Here is a 13877-nt window from a genome sequence, read left to right on the forward strand (position 1 = left end):
AGAATTCCCAAAACCACCCAAAAGGAAGTGACCTGGCTTTTTCTTTTCTCCTTTCCATATCAGGCTGAAGAGGTGTGGAGTCTCCAGCTCTGCCTGTCAAGACCTTGCAGCAGCTCTGATAGCCAATAAGAATTTAATAAGGATGGACCTAAGTAGCAACAATCTCGGGCTACCAGGCATGGCACTGCTTTGTGAGGGGCTCCGACATCCCAAATGCAGACTGCAGATGATTCAGTGAGTCTCCATCCTGAGAAAAAATTCTTAATCTGCATGTTCTCCCCAGGCAAGCTCATTGTCTCCTGGGGCTTGAAGTATATCCAAATGCTGTTAATTCCCAAATCTCTGTCTCTAAATTATGCATTCCCTTAGACCCCCTGGCCTTAGACCCCTGCCCTGTACTCTGTACACTTTAGGGGGTCTCTCTTGGGGATACTCTGACCACACCCATCTCCACATGGGGAGGATTCCTTGGGGACTGCTATGACTTCCACCACCAACTACAGTGCAATTCTGTCTCTAACTACCTGGGGTTAGGTCAGACACCGCAGGTTAAGAGCACAATCCTCTACAAGATTGCCCTTCAGACACCAGCCACAGGTTTTGTGGTTCCCAGGCCACCCTCATGTCTGACCATCTGGCTAGAAATTGGGAGTCTCCTACCACTCCCTCACATTCAGTATTTTCTAGAGTACTCACAGCACCCAGGAAAGTCCTATACTTATGATTACAATTTTATTATGGTAAAAAGGATACAAATGAGAAAAGACGCATAGGGCAGGTCTGGGGGGTCTCCCATGCTAAGTTTCCATGTCCTCTCCCCACGGAATCAGGACACATCACCACACTGATGTGTCACCTGACCTTCTGTGTCTGGAGTTTTTGTTGGGGTTTTACTACATAAGCATGGTGATTGAATCAGTGCCCACATGTTTGAACTCAATCCCTAACCCCTCTCCCCTCCCCAGAGGTAAGGCTGATTTGACTTCAAAGCCCCAACACTGGAATCACATGGTTGGTCTGTCTGGTATGATTGTCCCCAATCCTGAGTCATCTCCTTTAGCATAAATGATCAAGTGTGGTCTGGAGCCTAACGTGAATAACAAAGACAACTTGATCATGGGAAATTCCAAGGATTTAGGGGGTTACTCCCCAGGAGCCAGGACAAAGGTCAGACCTCTTTTTGGAGGCCAAATTCCTTACTCTATGGGGATGCATGTCCACCCAGAAACCACATCACATCCTGGGTAGTCAGGATCCAGAGCTCCCCTCTCAATGAGATTCTGTTTTGTGGCTCCTGTTTCCAACAATGGTGCCCTCATCCCATTCCTCTGGGTGAGTGCCTACTTAGCCTACAAGAAGCAGCTCAAACTTTTCCCGACAGCCTCTCCCAACTGGACCTGTCTTCCAAGACTGAGTTAAATGGCCCCTCCATGGTGATGGTTATAATAAACAGTGGCTCACATTTACTGAACTCTCTCTGTGTGCCAGCCCCTTCTATATCTTTTCCTCTTACTAGATTATTTTAATCCTCACAACAACCATATGAGGTAAGTACTATTATTATCTTTATTTTATAGGTAAGGGAACAAGCATGGCAACACATGAAACATAAAACTGAGACCTAATAAAAATTTGCCTGAGTTACCAGGGGCTGTGGGGGTAGAGGTGGGGTGGAGTGTGTTTGAAGTGGAGGCAGGGCAGGGAGAAGGAAAAGTAATTCTTTAACGGGTACAAAATTTCTGTTTGAGGTGATGAAAAACTTGGGGTAATAGATACTAGTGATGGTAGCACAATATTTTGAATATAATGAATACCACAGAATTGTACACTTGGAAGTGGTTAAAATGGGAAACTTTTAATTGTATTTGTGTTATAAAAAAAGTAAAAAAAATTGCATGAGATTTTACAGTTAGTGGATGATGGAGAAGGATTCAAACGCTGGTTGTTGGTCTCCCCACTTTTACTATTCAGGCTCTGCACTAACTACCTTGTGGTACTACCCACACTGACCTGTAACCACTTACCTGCTTGTCTGGAGAGCAGGAAGCTCCTTGAGCTGGAAATGACTAAGTCTTGTTCATCTTGTAGCTTTGGCGACATGTATGGGCTCATGTTGGATGGTTCAGTGGGCCATGGGAAGAGCTATCAGCATATGAAAGAGTAACCTGGCTCCCTCTCCAACGTCTCTTTCCTCCCGAGGTTGAGGAAGTGTCAGCTGGATCCTGGGGCTTGTCAGGAGCTGGCCTCTGTGCTCAGCTGCAGCCGGCATCTGGTGGAGATGGACCTCACCGGCAACGCCCTGGGGGACGTGGGGCTGAGGCTGCTGTGTCAGGGCTTGCAGCATCCAGCCTGCAGGCTCCGCACCTTGTGGTGAGTTCTTCATGGTGCCACCTTGATGGCACATCTCCTAGCACGGAGAGACGGGTCCACGTCAGTGCTTGCCAGTGACAGAAACCCGTCCCAAGGCGGATTTGTTGGCTTATGGAACTGAGAAGTCCAGAGGTACATGGGCTTCAAGCACATTTGAATCCACTTGCTTGTGCCTCCCCTTTACGTATTTAGAAGATACGATGGCTACATGTCAACGGAGGTCACTTCTGGATAGTGAGTTTATGGGTGATGGTTAAGTGTTTGGCTTTATCCTTGGAACAGTTAAGATGCTTATAATAGAAACCTAACCCTAAATTGGCTAAAACAATAATGAATTTTATAGGCTCAAGCAAATGGAAATAATGAAGATGAGACACACACACACCCCTGCCCCTGCCAAATCTGGGTCCCTTCCTCGGTGTGGCTTAATGCACAGACACACTGAACACGGCTGAGGAGGAAAAGGAGGCTTTAATTTATGCCGGCGGGGGGGAAAAAAAAGAAAAAAAGAAACAAAATAACAGTTTATGCCAGCGGAGGACGGGGGAAATTCTCAAATCTGCCTCCCCATAGTGATTTTTCTTGTGGCTTTTATACACGTTACAAAGAAAGTAAATCATCTTGGGTAACATGAAACATTTAGCAGGGATCTGGAGAACCTCATTAGTTTCTTATCTCAGTTGTTTCTGACATCCTTTAGGATTACATTCTTCAAGATACATGGTGCATGGTGCCCCCAGTTCTGGGGCGATAGATGAGAGAACACAAACAATAGTGATGAATATATAGCTTAATTGGTGTCTATCCATGTCTGCAAGCACATCCTACATTTTGCTTCTCTGTGAGACTAAAACTTAAATCCACAGCTTGCTTACAGTTTCAGTTACAATTAAAATGCTAACCCTACAATAAGAGATAAGGAAGGCTTCAAGAGAGATTCTTTGTCCTCCAGTGTCCTTGTTGTGTCTCAAAAGTGACTCCTTGCCTGATGTGCAATCAGTAGACTCCAGAAAAAGTTTTGAGAAGAGAAAAAGTTTATTTAGCGAAGGCCATCCTTGCAAACACAGGAGGGCAGTTTCCTCAAATCTGTCTACCTAAACTGAAGGAACTTCAGCATCTTATCGAGTTCAAACAAAGGCAGACAGGCTTTGGATACTGAGCAAGGGGGTCTGAGATGACAAGGTCAGAGAGTCTAAAGGCTGAGTATGTGTAGAGTGATCACATACTTCAGTTACTGCACGTGTCCGCTGTGCTAACCTTGATTAGAACTGCCTTCATTCAGCAAGAGAGTTTAAGAATTTGGGGTGTTTAGTTCTGGGCTGACTCATGTTAATCAGTAAGGAGCTATGTGCAAGGGCATCTGACTTTGGGGATGCAAAACAAGAGGAGGGGATACAAATGGGCCAGTCATGAGTTGTCTTGTTATTGTCTGGTTAAAGGTGCAGTTTCGAAACTTAGCATCAGCAAAACAAGGCATCTGAGTTACATTCAGTGAGTGTTATTTTTACTGCTATAAGTAGACAAAGTTTTTTTCCGAGATTGACCTTCTTTGTATGTGCACCTGTCTTTGTGGCTAAAGCCAATCAAGACTGGTCTGGCTGAAGCTGTTAAAAACAAGAACTTATCTATGAGGTGTGTAGGTGGGGATTCCGGAGATCAGAAAAAGAGAAATGGAAACTTTTGCAACCTAGTCAGGAAGGTTGCTGCTTTGGAAAGTGGGTGAGCACTGGATGGGGTGGGAGTGGTTACGAATCATGGCTCAGAGGCTCTAGCTCTGTCCTCAGGTTCCTTTCATTTGTAACTCCAAGATGGCGCTGAGAGCGATGAGCCTGGCTCCCCATGCCCCATGTTCTAGTTTGCTAATGCTGCCAGAATGCAAAACACCAGAAATGGATTGGCTTTTATAAAGGGGGTTTATTTGGTTACACAGTTACAGTCTGAAGGCCATAAAGTGTCCATCACCAAAGGGCACCTTCACTGGAGAAAGGCCATTGGCATTTGGAAAACCTCTCTTAGTTGGGAAAGCCCGTGGCTGGCATCTGCTTGCCCCCAGATTGTGTCTCAAAATGGTGTTCTCCAAAGTGTCTGCATCAGCTTCCAACTGCTGTTTTCAAAATGTCTGTCTCAGCTACAGCTCGCTGGAAGCTCCTTCTGTCTGAGCTTATATAGTTCTCCAGTAAACTAAACAAGGCCCGTGCTGAATGGGCGGGGCCCCACCTCCAGGGAAATTATCCAATGAGAGTTATCACCTACTCACATCGACACTGAACCAATAGGTTCCAACCCAATCCACACTAACATCTGCCCCCACAAGAATGTATTAAAGAATATGGCTTTTTCTGGGGGACATAAATATACAAACCAGCACACCCCATCTCTTACTCAGAGGATTTCCAAAACTTCTCTTTGCATCTCACTGACCAGAATTTAGTCATGGATCCCTTTATAAACCAAGGGTGGGTTCATTGTCATACCAATCTGTTCACCCTTTGAGTTGAGGTGAACTCCCCCAGACACATTTCTACTAATTTATGGAGTGGGGTCTACTGGAGGCTGAGGAGTCACACATAACAGCTATAGAAATATTTCTGCGTATTTTCCTGATTTTCTACCAATATAATGCATTGCCTTTAAGATTGAGGTGGGGGTGGGGCTATAAAATCAGCATAATATAGAAAACACCGTGAAACTCCTTCACTCGGGTTTTGTGCAGGTTGAAGATTTGCCACCTCACAGCAGGTGCCTGTGAGGACCTGGCTTCCACTCTGGGTGTGAACCAGAGCCTGACAGAGCTGGACCTGAGCCTGAATGAGCTGGGAGACCGCGGGGTGCAGCTGCTGTGCGAGGGCCTCAGGCATCCTAAGTGCAGACTCCAGACCCTCCGGTGAGCCGTGCTTTGTCCACCATCAGAATGGGCTCAGAGCCATAATTTTGCCTTTCTCTCTGGGCCCACTGGGGCCATGCTCCCCACTTCCTTCTCCTGAATTCTACCCCATCATCCCCTTTCAAAGGTTTTTCTGCCACAGGGCCTTTGCACAGGCAGATATTTCTTATCACCATGCCTTTCCCCCTGCTGTCTCCTTTTTGCTCCAGGTTCATCTTTTAGAACTCAGAACAAATGCCACTTCTCCATGGATGTCTTCCCTAAATCCTAGATAAAGTCTATGTTCCTAGTTTTATGGTCCTAGATAACCTTGTATTTCTTTCTCCTTGATATTACTTATCAAAATTTGTGGTGCATGTGTGACATTCCAAAGGGAGTGCAGGAGCTAAGTCAACTCTATTCCAGTGACTAGTATATGACCTGGCTCTGAAATGCCTAAAAATACATATATTTTTAAATTAACAGATGACTGAACACATGAAAAAAATGAGCCCTTTGTAATAGGGAAAGGGACATTTTTGTATGTGTGTGTGTTTGGAGGGGGGGGGAGGCTATCAAATTTGAGAAACCTTTTTCATTTTATCTTCCAGAGGCGAGGCACTAGTCTTTCCCTTCAATAGCATCATCATTTAACTAGCGCCATTCACTTTTTTTAATTAAAAAAATGTACATTGTGGTAACAAATACAACACAAAATTTCCCATTTTAACCACTTGAGTATATATGTTACAGTGTTATCAATTTCATTCTCAATATTGTACCACCATCACCACCATCCATTACCAAAACTTCATCATCATCCCAAACACCTTCTGTACCCATTATGCAATTCGTCCCCATTCCCACCCCCACCCCCCACAGCCCCTGTATATCTTTTTTTGACACCTTGAGCTGTAGTGTGGCTTCTATAGCTTTTCTTATATTCTGATAATTAGAATCTAGAATAAACCTGTGCCCCATTTCTTCACAGACTTCTCCCTCACCATGCTGCTTCTTTGGGACATTTTCTTTCTGGATGGCAGAGAAGTGTAATTAGAATGTTCATAGCCCTTGATGGGTACAATATCACGAGCCTGATGGGACCCTGACTGCTTAATTTTCCTCTGCTCCATTGCTCTCCCCAAATCCAAATACCCGTCTGTAGACACTCATGGCTTTATTTTACATAAACAATACATCTCACCATCCTCTTTTTTTCACTCACTTTTGTAATTTTGAGATCAGTTCCTATTGGTATAAGCCAATCTTACCCATTCCTTTTAGCCAATCTATAGCCCATCATTTGCATATACCAAAGTAATTTATCCATCTCCCTATTGAGACATTTCAGCCATTCCCAACTCTACACTGTTGTGATGAATATTCTTCTCCACGTGTCCTTCTGAAATCCTTATAAGATCCTCTGGGGCATCCCCCTAAGGGTCAGACTGAATTTCAAAATAATTCCAAATATCTCAAATTAATTCCAAATTGCTCTCAAGAAAGATACTGCAGTAGTTTACACTCCCATCAGCAATTTAAGAAAGCTCCTGTTCCCCTATACCTTTTATCGTTGTTCAACTTTCTATGAAAACTCTGGTTTGAAACTCTGGTATGTTTAAAATGTTTCTAAATTGAATTTTTCTCCTAGTTAGTGAGGTTGAGCATGTACCAAATGCCCAATACATCGAAAATTTTATCCTTCTTTCATACCATTTTCCTGAGTTGCTTCCTTCCCTTCTCCATTTCTCCAATTGTACCTTTCTTCTAACTTCCCATCTACCTGCTCTCTTCTTTTCCCTTTTTTCCCCTCTCAAGGGTAGCTACTGAGTCTGACCATTGTGGTTTTTCAGCACCCAGCACAGAGCCGGGCACATGGACCCTCCCAGGAGGTGCTTTTGCAGAAGGCATGACTCAAGCTCTCCTCTGGGCATCTTGTCTCTCCAGGTTGGGCATCTGCAGGCTCGGCTCTGCCGCCTGTGAGGGTCTCTCCGCTGTGCTCCAGGCCAACCGACACCTCTGGGAGCTGGACCTGAGTTTCAACGACCTGGGAGACAGGGGCCTGCAGCTGCTGTGCGAGGGTCTGCACCACCCCACCTGCAGACTCCAGAAACTGTGGTCAGTGGCTGGGGTGTCAAGGCTGGTGGTCATTGGGGTGGGAGGGTTTTCTTGCTCTATTTGTTCCATTCAAAGATTATTCCTCCAGCACTGTGCAAACTAGAGGGAGAGAGGATAAAGATGGGCAGACAATACTCTGCAACCCATTCTGTGGGAATGCAAACAAACGGCTTAATTTTTCCTTTGATCGTTGCCTATATACATTCTGTAAAATCTCCCCAAACCTCTTGAATGTTTACTTGGGCAGATCCATAGCTTTTTCAGTAACTTCAAAGTAATAAAAATGCAACCTAGTCCAGTTTAAATTCCATTCAACTATGAATGACCACTTCCATCCTCCCCTTCTCCCGATACCAGCCTGGCACTTAAGCCCAGAGGCTTGTAATGAGATAAGGCATCATCCGCTTCCTCATCCTCTTCCATTTCTGGGTCTCTTGCTCCTCTGGGGCAGCATCTCTCCTTAAATGGTGCTGGAGGACCCCTTGTGGCTGTCGGTACCCCCCATGTGGCCACATCCGAGCGCTGTTATGGATGGGGCGAGTCCTCCCACTGAGTCAATCGAGTGTCACCAAGATTTTGAGAAAAGTTTATCCTGCAAAGGCAGCCTCATGGGAGACAGGAGAACTTGCTGCAGATCTGTCTCCCTGAGTCACAAGCGTAGCAGCATAATATTGGCTTTTCTGGTGGGGTTAGGGTGATGTGGTTCAGGGGCTGGCTGAGAGGGTGCTTTACTTGTGCAGGTGTAGCTTCGTCATGCTAAAACACGCTTCTCCATGCATCACATGCTCAGAAAGTAGCATCTAAATCCTCCCAGAGGTGAATTTACTATGATGAGCTAAGGCGACTCCAGGTCAAGGTTTTATTTAATTGTGCATGCTCTTAGGGCTGGTTGGGGTTGGTTATCGTTGCATAAGGTAAAGGGGAAAACAGGATCATGATGTCAGCTGAGTTAGTTTCACTTCTGATTGGGTGCAGGGTTTTGTGGTTAGCGCCTAGCAGGTGCTGAACCAGCGGATGGAAAGAACCTTGTGGCTAGGGTATGGGCATGGAGGGGTGTGACGGTTCCCAGGCTGTCACAGTGACTCCAGGGGAGGTACCCCACCCCCTACAGCTTCCTGGTGTAGAACAACCTGGCTTAACTGTAATGAAGCCATTTCCTCCCCAGCTCTCACCATAATTCTTTATTTCTGACCATTTAGCATCCATGATGTGAGTGGCTGCATCATCCTGCCAGATTTTTTTTCTGCCTGATTGTTATTTTGCACCCTAATTTGGAAACTGACCTCTATTTCCTTGGGGCCTCACTCAAACCAAGATAAAATATTTTGATTTAAAGCTCCAGCTATGATACGAGTTTTATTCCAAGATTGTAATGAGAAATAAATGATAAACAAAGCTGTTAGCAAGCCCCTCAGCTGTCATCTTCAATAAGTGTACCTATTCTTTTTTAATGTAGCAGCAGTGAATATGGGAAAGAAACACACTGTTAAGACAGAATAGAAATCAGAATCAGATGGCCTGCTATCAGAGGTGGTGGCAGTTTGATTCATGGTGTTTTCTTTTTTTTTTTTTTATTAAATTCAGTCTTATTGAAATACATTCACACACCATACAATCATCCATGGTATACAATCCACTGTCCACAGTATGATAACATAGTTATGCGCTCATCACCACAATCTGTTTCTGAACATTTTTCTTACATCAGAAAGAACCAGAACAAAAATAAAAAATAAAAGTGAAAAAAGAACACCCAAATCATCCCCCCATCCCACCCCATTTGTCCTTTAGTTTTTATCCCCATTTTTCTACTCATCCATACACTAGATAAAGGGGGTGTGATCCACAAGGTCTTCACAATCACACGGTCACCCCTTGTAATCTACATTATTATATAATTGTCTTCAGGAGTCCAGACTGCTGGGTTGGAGTTTGGTAGTTTCAGGTATTTACTTCTAGCTATTCCAATACATTAAAACCTGAGACGTGTTATCTATATAGTGCATAAGAATGTCCACCAGAGTGACCTCTCGACTCCATTTGAAATCTCTCAGCCACTGAAACTATTTCATCTCATTTTGCATCCCCCTTTTGGTCAAGAAGATACTCTCAGTCCCACGATGCCAGGTCCACATTCATCCCCGGGAGTCATATTCTGCATTGCCAGGGAGATTTACACCCCTGGGAGTCGGGTCCCACGTAGGGGGGAGGGCAGCGAGTTCACCTGTCGAGATGGCTCAGAGAGAAAGAGAGGGCCACATCTGAGTAACAAAGAGGTACTCAGGGGGAGACTCTTAGGTACCATTACATGCAAGTTTAGACTCTCCTTTGTGATAATGAGCTTCATAAGGGCAAGTCCCATGCTCGAGGGCTCAGCACATCAAACTGCCAGTCCCAATGTTTGTGACAACATCAACACCAGTCCATGTGAGGATGTCCAACACATCCGCACCTTCCCCCAGAACCTCGGGGCTGGGGAGGGGGAGGCTGTAAATATGTTTTTTATTATCTGCCCAAATTACTCTGGGATGTGTCACTATTTCACTCCAGCCTATACTAACCTACCATATCTCACTTCCTATTCAAAGTTCCATGCAATTGTGGTGCTTGAACAAATCGACTGTAGAGTTGTACCATTTAGAAAATTTAGATCCTGTACCTTGGTTTACTTGGGTAACAGAAAAGGCTGGTTTCAGGTATGGCTGGATCTAGCCATATGGGTTCCCACAATTCCCATTTATCTTCTCTACCTGTTGCTATATGGCCTGTGTTACCAGGCAGGCTAAAACCTGCTTGGGGGTAATACACAGTTGTACAATACTTCCTTCCAGTTTCAAGCCCTGAAAGAAAAAAGCACTTGGGAAAAAATGGTTTCAATTCCCTGGCATTTGGAGCCCAATCTGAACCAGTCAGGGAAGTTGGGAAAATGGGATGCACCAATAGACATGGGCCTGGGTCTCATGTCCAGCCCTAGAGTGGAGAAGTAAGTTAACCCAACCAGACCAAATGGTCTGAGACTGGAGTTCCCATGAAATTTTGGGGTACAATTAAAAGGCACCAAGGGTGGTGTTGGGGAGTGTAGAATTAAAGCTCAATGGCAAGTTTGTTTGGGGTGATGATTTAACCTTGCCAATGGCAGTATGGACTGAATTGTATACTTGAATGTGGTTAAAATGGGAAATGAAAGGCCTTTCTTAAATTCTGCCCACCACCATTTTATTCGGGAGTAGTTTTAGAATACTTGGCTTCCCCTTAAATTGCCACCCTGAAAATGTCAACAGTTCCGATGAGACTTGAACTAGCTCCCAATGTTGCGTCACACACTTGTTTCTTTCAACAGGCTGGATAGCTGTGGCCTCACTGCCAAAGCTTGTGAGGATCTTTCGTCCACCCTGGAAGCCAACCAGACCCTGATGGAGCTCTACCTGACCCACAATGCCTTGCAGGACACAGGTGTCCGGCTGCTGTGCAAGAGGCTCAGTCATCCTGGCTGCAAACTTCGAGTCCTCTGGTGAGATGGCTCCGCTCCTGGTTCTGGATGGAGTGGGGAGTTGGGCAAAGGGGTGGCGGTGGTGAAATAATTGACTCCAAACTTGTATGGACAGAAATGAGCCTCAACATCTCATTTTCAACCATTCTTGTTGGCGTATGTGTGGAATACACATCAGGCCTTGCCTTACCTCCTGGGAATTTAAAATAAATACCTTGGAGACACCTATACCATCTATTGACTCCATGACCTTGGGTAAATGAGTCTGTCTCCTAATTTGCCAAACAGGAAGCCATGTGCTTCACTGAGAATCTGGAATGTCCTGTCTAGAGTCAAACTCTTAAATCCATCATTTATCAGCAAAATGAGAAAAATTATGCCTTCCTTACAGGTTATTACAAATTAAATAAGCTAGCATAGGACACTCAAAATTAATCTTAGTTTAAACGGTGGAAGAAAATTTCCCAACCCAGAAAACTAGTAAACAAAACAATTTTACTGAATAAGCATGAAATCTGGATGTGATAAATCACAGGCAATCTTCCAGCGTACAAGAATAGAATGAAATCAAACCAATATACAGCAAAGCAGATACAGCACTTTACATGTAAAACTTTGGCAACATTTGCATAGTTCAGAATAAATTCACCTAATGGTAGAAGGGGCCTTTGATAATTTGATAAACTGAGTTGGAATTGGAGCCAGACCCCTAAAGATAAACTGCCGTGGAAATGAGAAGGGTGCTATCTTCCTTGACGTTTGCATTTCAAAGGGGGAAAGTATTTAAGTTCTGTGTAAATACATACTCTAAGGCAGGAGGTGTGGTGGCCATTTTTCCCTTTCTGCAACTGGGAAAAATTTACATTTATCCTTGCATAAGTTATCAACATGTTTATCATTTCCCCATAGTAGATTTAGGTCTCAAATGTATTGGGTAATGCTTAATGCCTGATGTATGGATAAATTAATTGACAACATTTCTGTTCCCAGGTTGTTTGGAATGGACCTGAATAAAATGACCCAAAGGGCGTTGGCAGCACTTCGTGTGAAGAAACCTTACTTAGATATTGGTTGTTGATCAGGCACTTCTGTTGCTTTAATACAAAAGAATGATGGGGTGAAAGAGATCACTACCCAGGACCCATTTATCAACATAGCAGTCTTAACAGTCCAAACCGCAGACTGAGACTAGCCGTTTCTACTGGCAGGTCTGAGAAACCAGCTTATGATGGAAACAGTTCTGATGGGGAGAACTTTGAACTTAGGACAGGTATGGCTGATTATAAGACACTTTAGGGAATGCAAAACTCATAATAGGGAATTCAAAAGCCTCCAGTGGTGGCTGCCTATTGAGGGCACAGGAAAGCACCAGCCATATCCAACCAAAAATGGACAGTGCCCAGACTGACAAAACTGTGCCTAGAACACAGAATCTGAAGGCACTACACAGTTGGGCCTACTAGACACATCCACTCCTAAGATGCTATCAACAGCCTTTGTTCAAAGGATGAAGACATTTCTACCGTGATTCTGTCATCTCACTGGGACATTGAGATCTGACACCTACTCATTGTTGGCCCATCTGTAAACTGGCCAATAACCGAGGTGTGCCCTGGATGAAAACATCAAATGGACCGACTTCACTATTGGAAATTTGAACAAAGAAACTAAGCCCAATGGCATTGGGGAATTAAGTTCCCAGGAACATCATGAGGTAACTCTAAGCATGTCACACAGAAGACATATACTGGCAACATGTTTTGTAAGAGGAAGCCAAAGGAAGATTTTTAGGACTGGAGAAGGCAGCTGATTTCATCTCCATCCATAGACCTGTTCCTGAGTCCCGTTCCTCTGGGCACTGATGAATGCCCTATCAGCGCACAACTGCCCCTTGAAAGTGTTAACAATTGGGCTCCTCAAAATATGTGGTTACCTGGATTCTAGAATCCTTTCCACAGGTGCTTCTGTAAGAAGCTCTGCCACAGCAAGGTCAACTAGTGTCTGGTTACAACAGAGTCTGGTTGCAACAGCTTCAGTCTCCTCTTATTTTTGTTCCTTCCTCAGTCTTGAGGGATATGGGACGATGACCGTTCTGGCTGCTTCAGGCTGTGAAGGGACGTAGATATTATGGGGCAGAGGAATGGAACTGTTTTGCTTGTAGTTGAAGATATGAGATCCTGGTGGTTCTTCTTGGAGGGACTGGTACCCCTGGGTTTCAGGGCTCAGCTGGCATTGGAACAATCTGGAATAGACGTCCCTGAGAAATAAACTTCACAAGTGAATGAAACCACACCGTTGTTGCTTAGCATTTTGCATACACTGCATACTATGAGACTGCATAAGAGTAACCTCCAGAATGACCTCCTGACTCCACTTGAAATCTCTTAGCCAGAGAAACTGCATTGTTTTTATTTCTTTTATCTTCCCCCCTTTAGATCTTTCTTCAAAAGCATGGCCATCAATCCCTCGGTGCCAGGGAGGCTCATCCCTGGGAGTCATCGCTGATAAAACGTTTGCCATCAAAAGCATGGCTGATAAAACGTTTGCAATCAATCCCTCGGTGCCAGGGAGGCTCATCCCTGGGAGTCATGTCCCACGTAGCGGGGGAAGGTGGTGAGCGTAGTTGCAGTTTGGCTTAGAGAAGGGCCACATTTGAGCAACAAGGAGGTTTTCAGGGGGTGACTCTTATGCATTAATTATTAATTATTTTATTTAATTTCTCAATTTAATTTAATATTTAAATTATTTAAATTAATTATTATGATTAGGCTTAGTTTTGTCATTACAAAAAGGCTTAGTTTTGTCATTACAAAAGTGAGTTGCCTAAGCAAGCTCCAAGATCAAGGCTTATTAGCTTATCTTTTTCTTACTAGGTTAAGTCTCATATTCCAGTTTTTTTCACAGGTCTCCCTGTTATAAGTTTAAATTGAATAATTTTATGTTTTCTAAAAAGAGTGGACCTTAAATTTGTAAGACTATAGGCAAAGCTTTTGGCCATGGTAGATTGAGGATTCCATAAATTTCAGCAGAGTTTTA

At 44.1% G+C, this 13877-nt stretch overlaps 1 protein-coding gene across 2 annotated transcripts in view; it reads left to right on the forward strand.

The window, feature by feature from the left end:
- Positions 1 to 13128, forward strand: part of NLRP12 (NLR family pyrin domain containing 12) — a 32871-nt gene extending 19743 nt beyond the window's left edge. The window contains exons 5-10 of one of the 2 annotated variants that reach the window (XM_037819775.1): positions 64 to 234; positions 2200 to 2370; positions 5084 to 5254; positions 7181 to 7351; positions 10692 to 10862; positions 11832 to 13128. In XM_037819775.1, the coding sequence (XP_037675703.1) occupies positions 64 to 234; positions 2200 to 2370; positions 5084 to 5254; positions 7181 to 7351; positions 10692 to 10862; positions 11832 to 11919 (943 nt within the window). In that variant the 3' untranslated portion in view covers positions 11920 to 13128. The remainder of the gene's footprint in view (positions 1 to 63; positions 235 to 2199; positions 2371 to 5083; positions 5255 to 7180; positions 7352 to 10691; positions 10863 to 11831) is intronic. The other variant, XM_037819776.1, reaches the window with a different exon arrangement.
- Positions 13129 to 13877: the final 749 nt, after the last annotated feature.

Source organism: Choloepus didactylus, chromosome 27, assembly GCF_015220235.1.
Source record: "Choloepus didactylus isolate mChoDid1 chromosome 27, mChoDid1.pri, whole genome shotgun sequence".
NCBI classification, from domain to species: domain Eukaryota; kingdom Metazoa; phylum Chordata; class Mammalia; order Pilosa; family Megalonychidae; genus Choloepus; species Choloepus didactylus.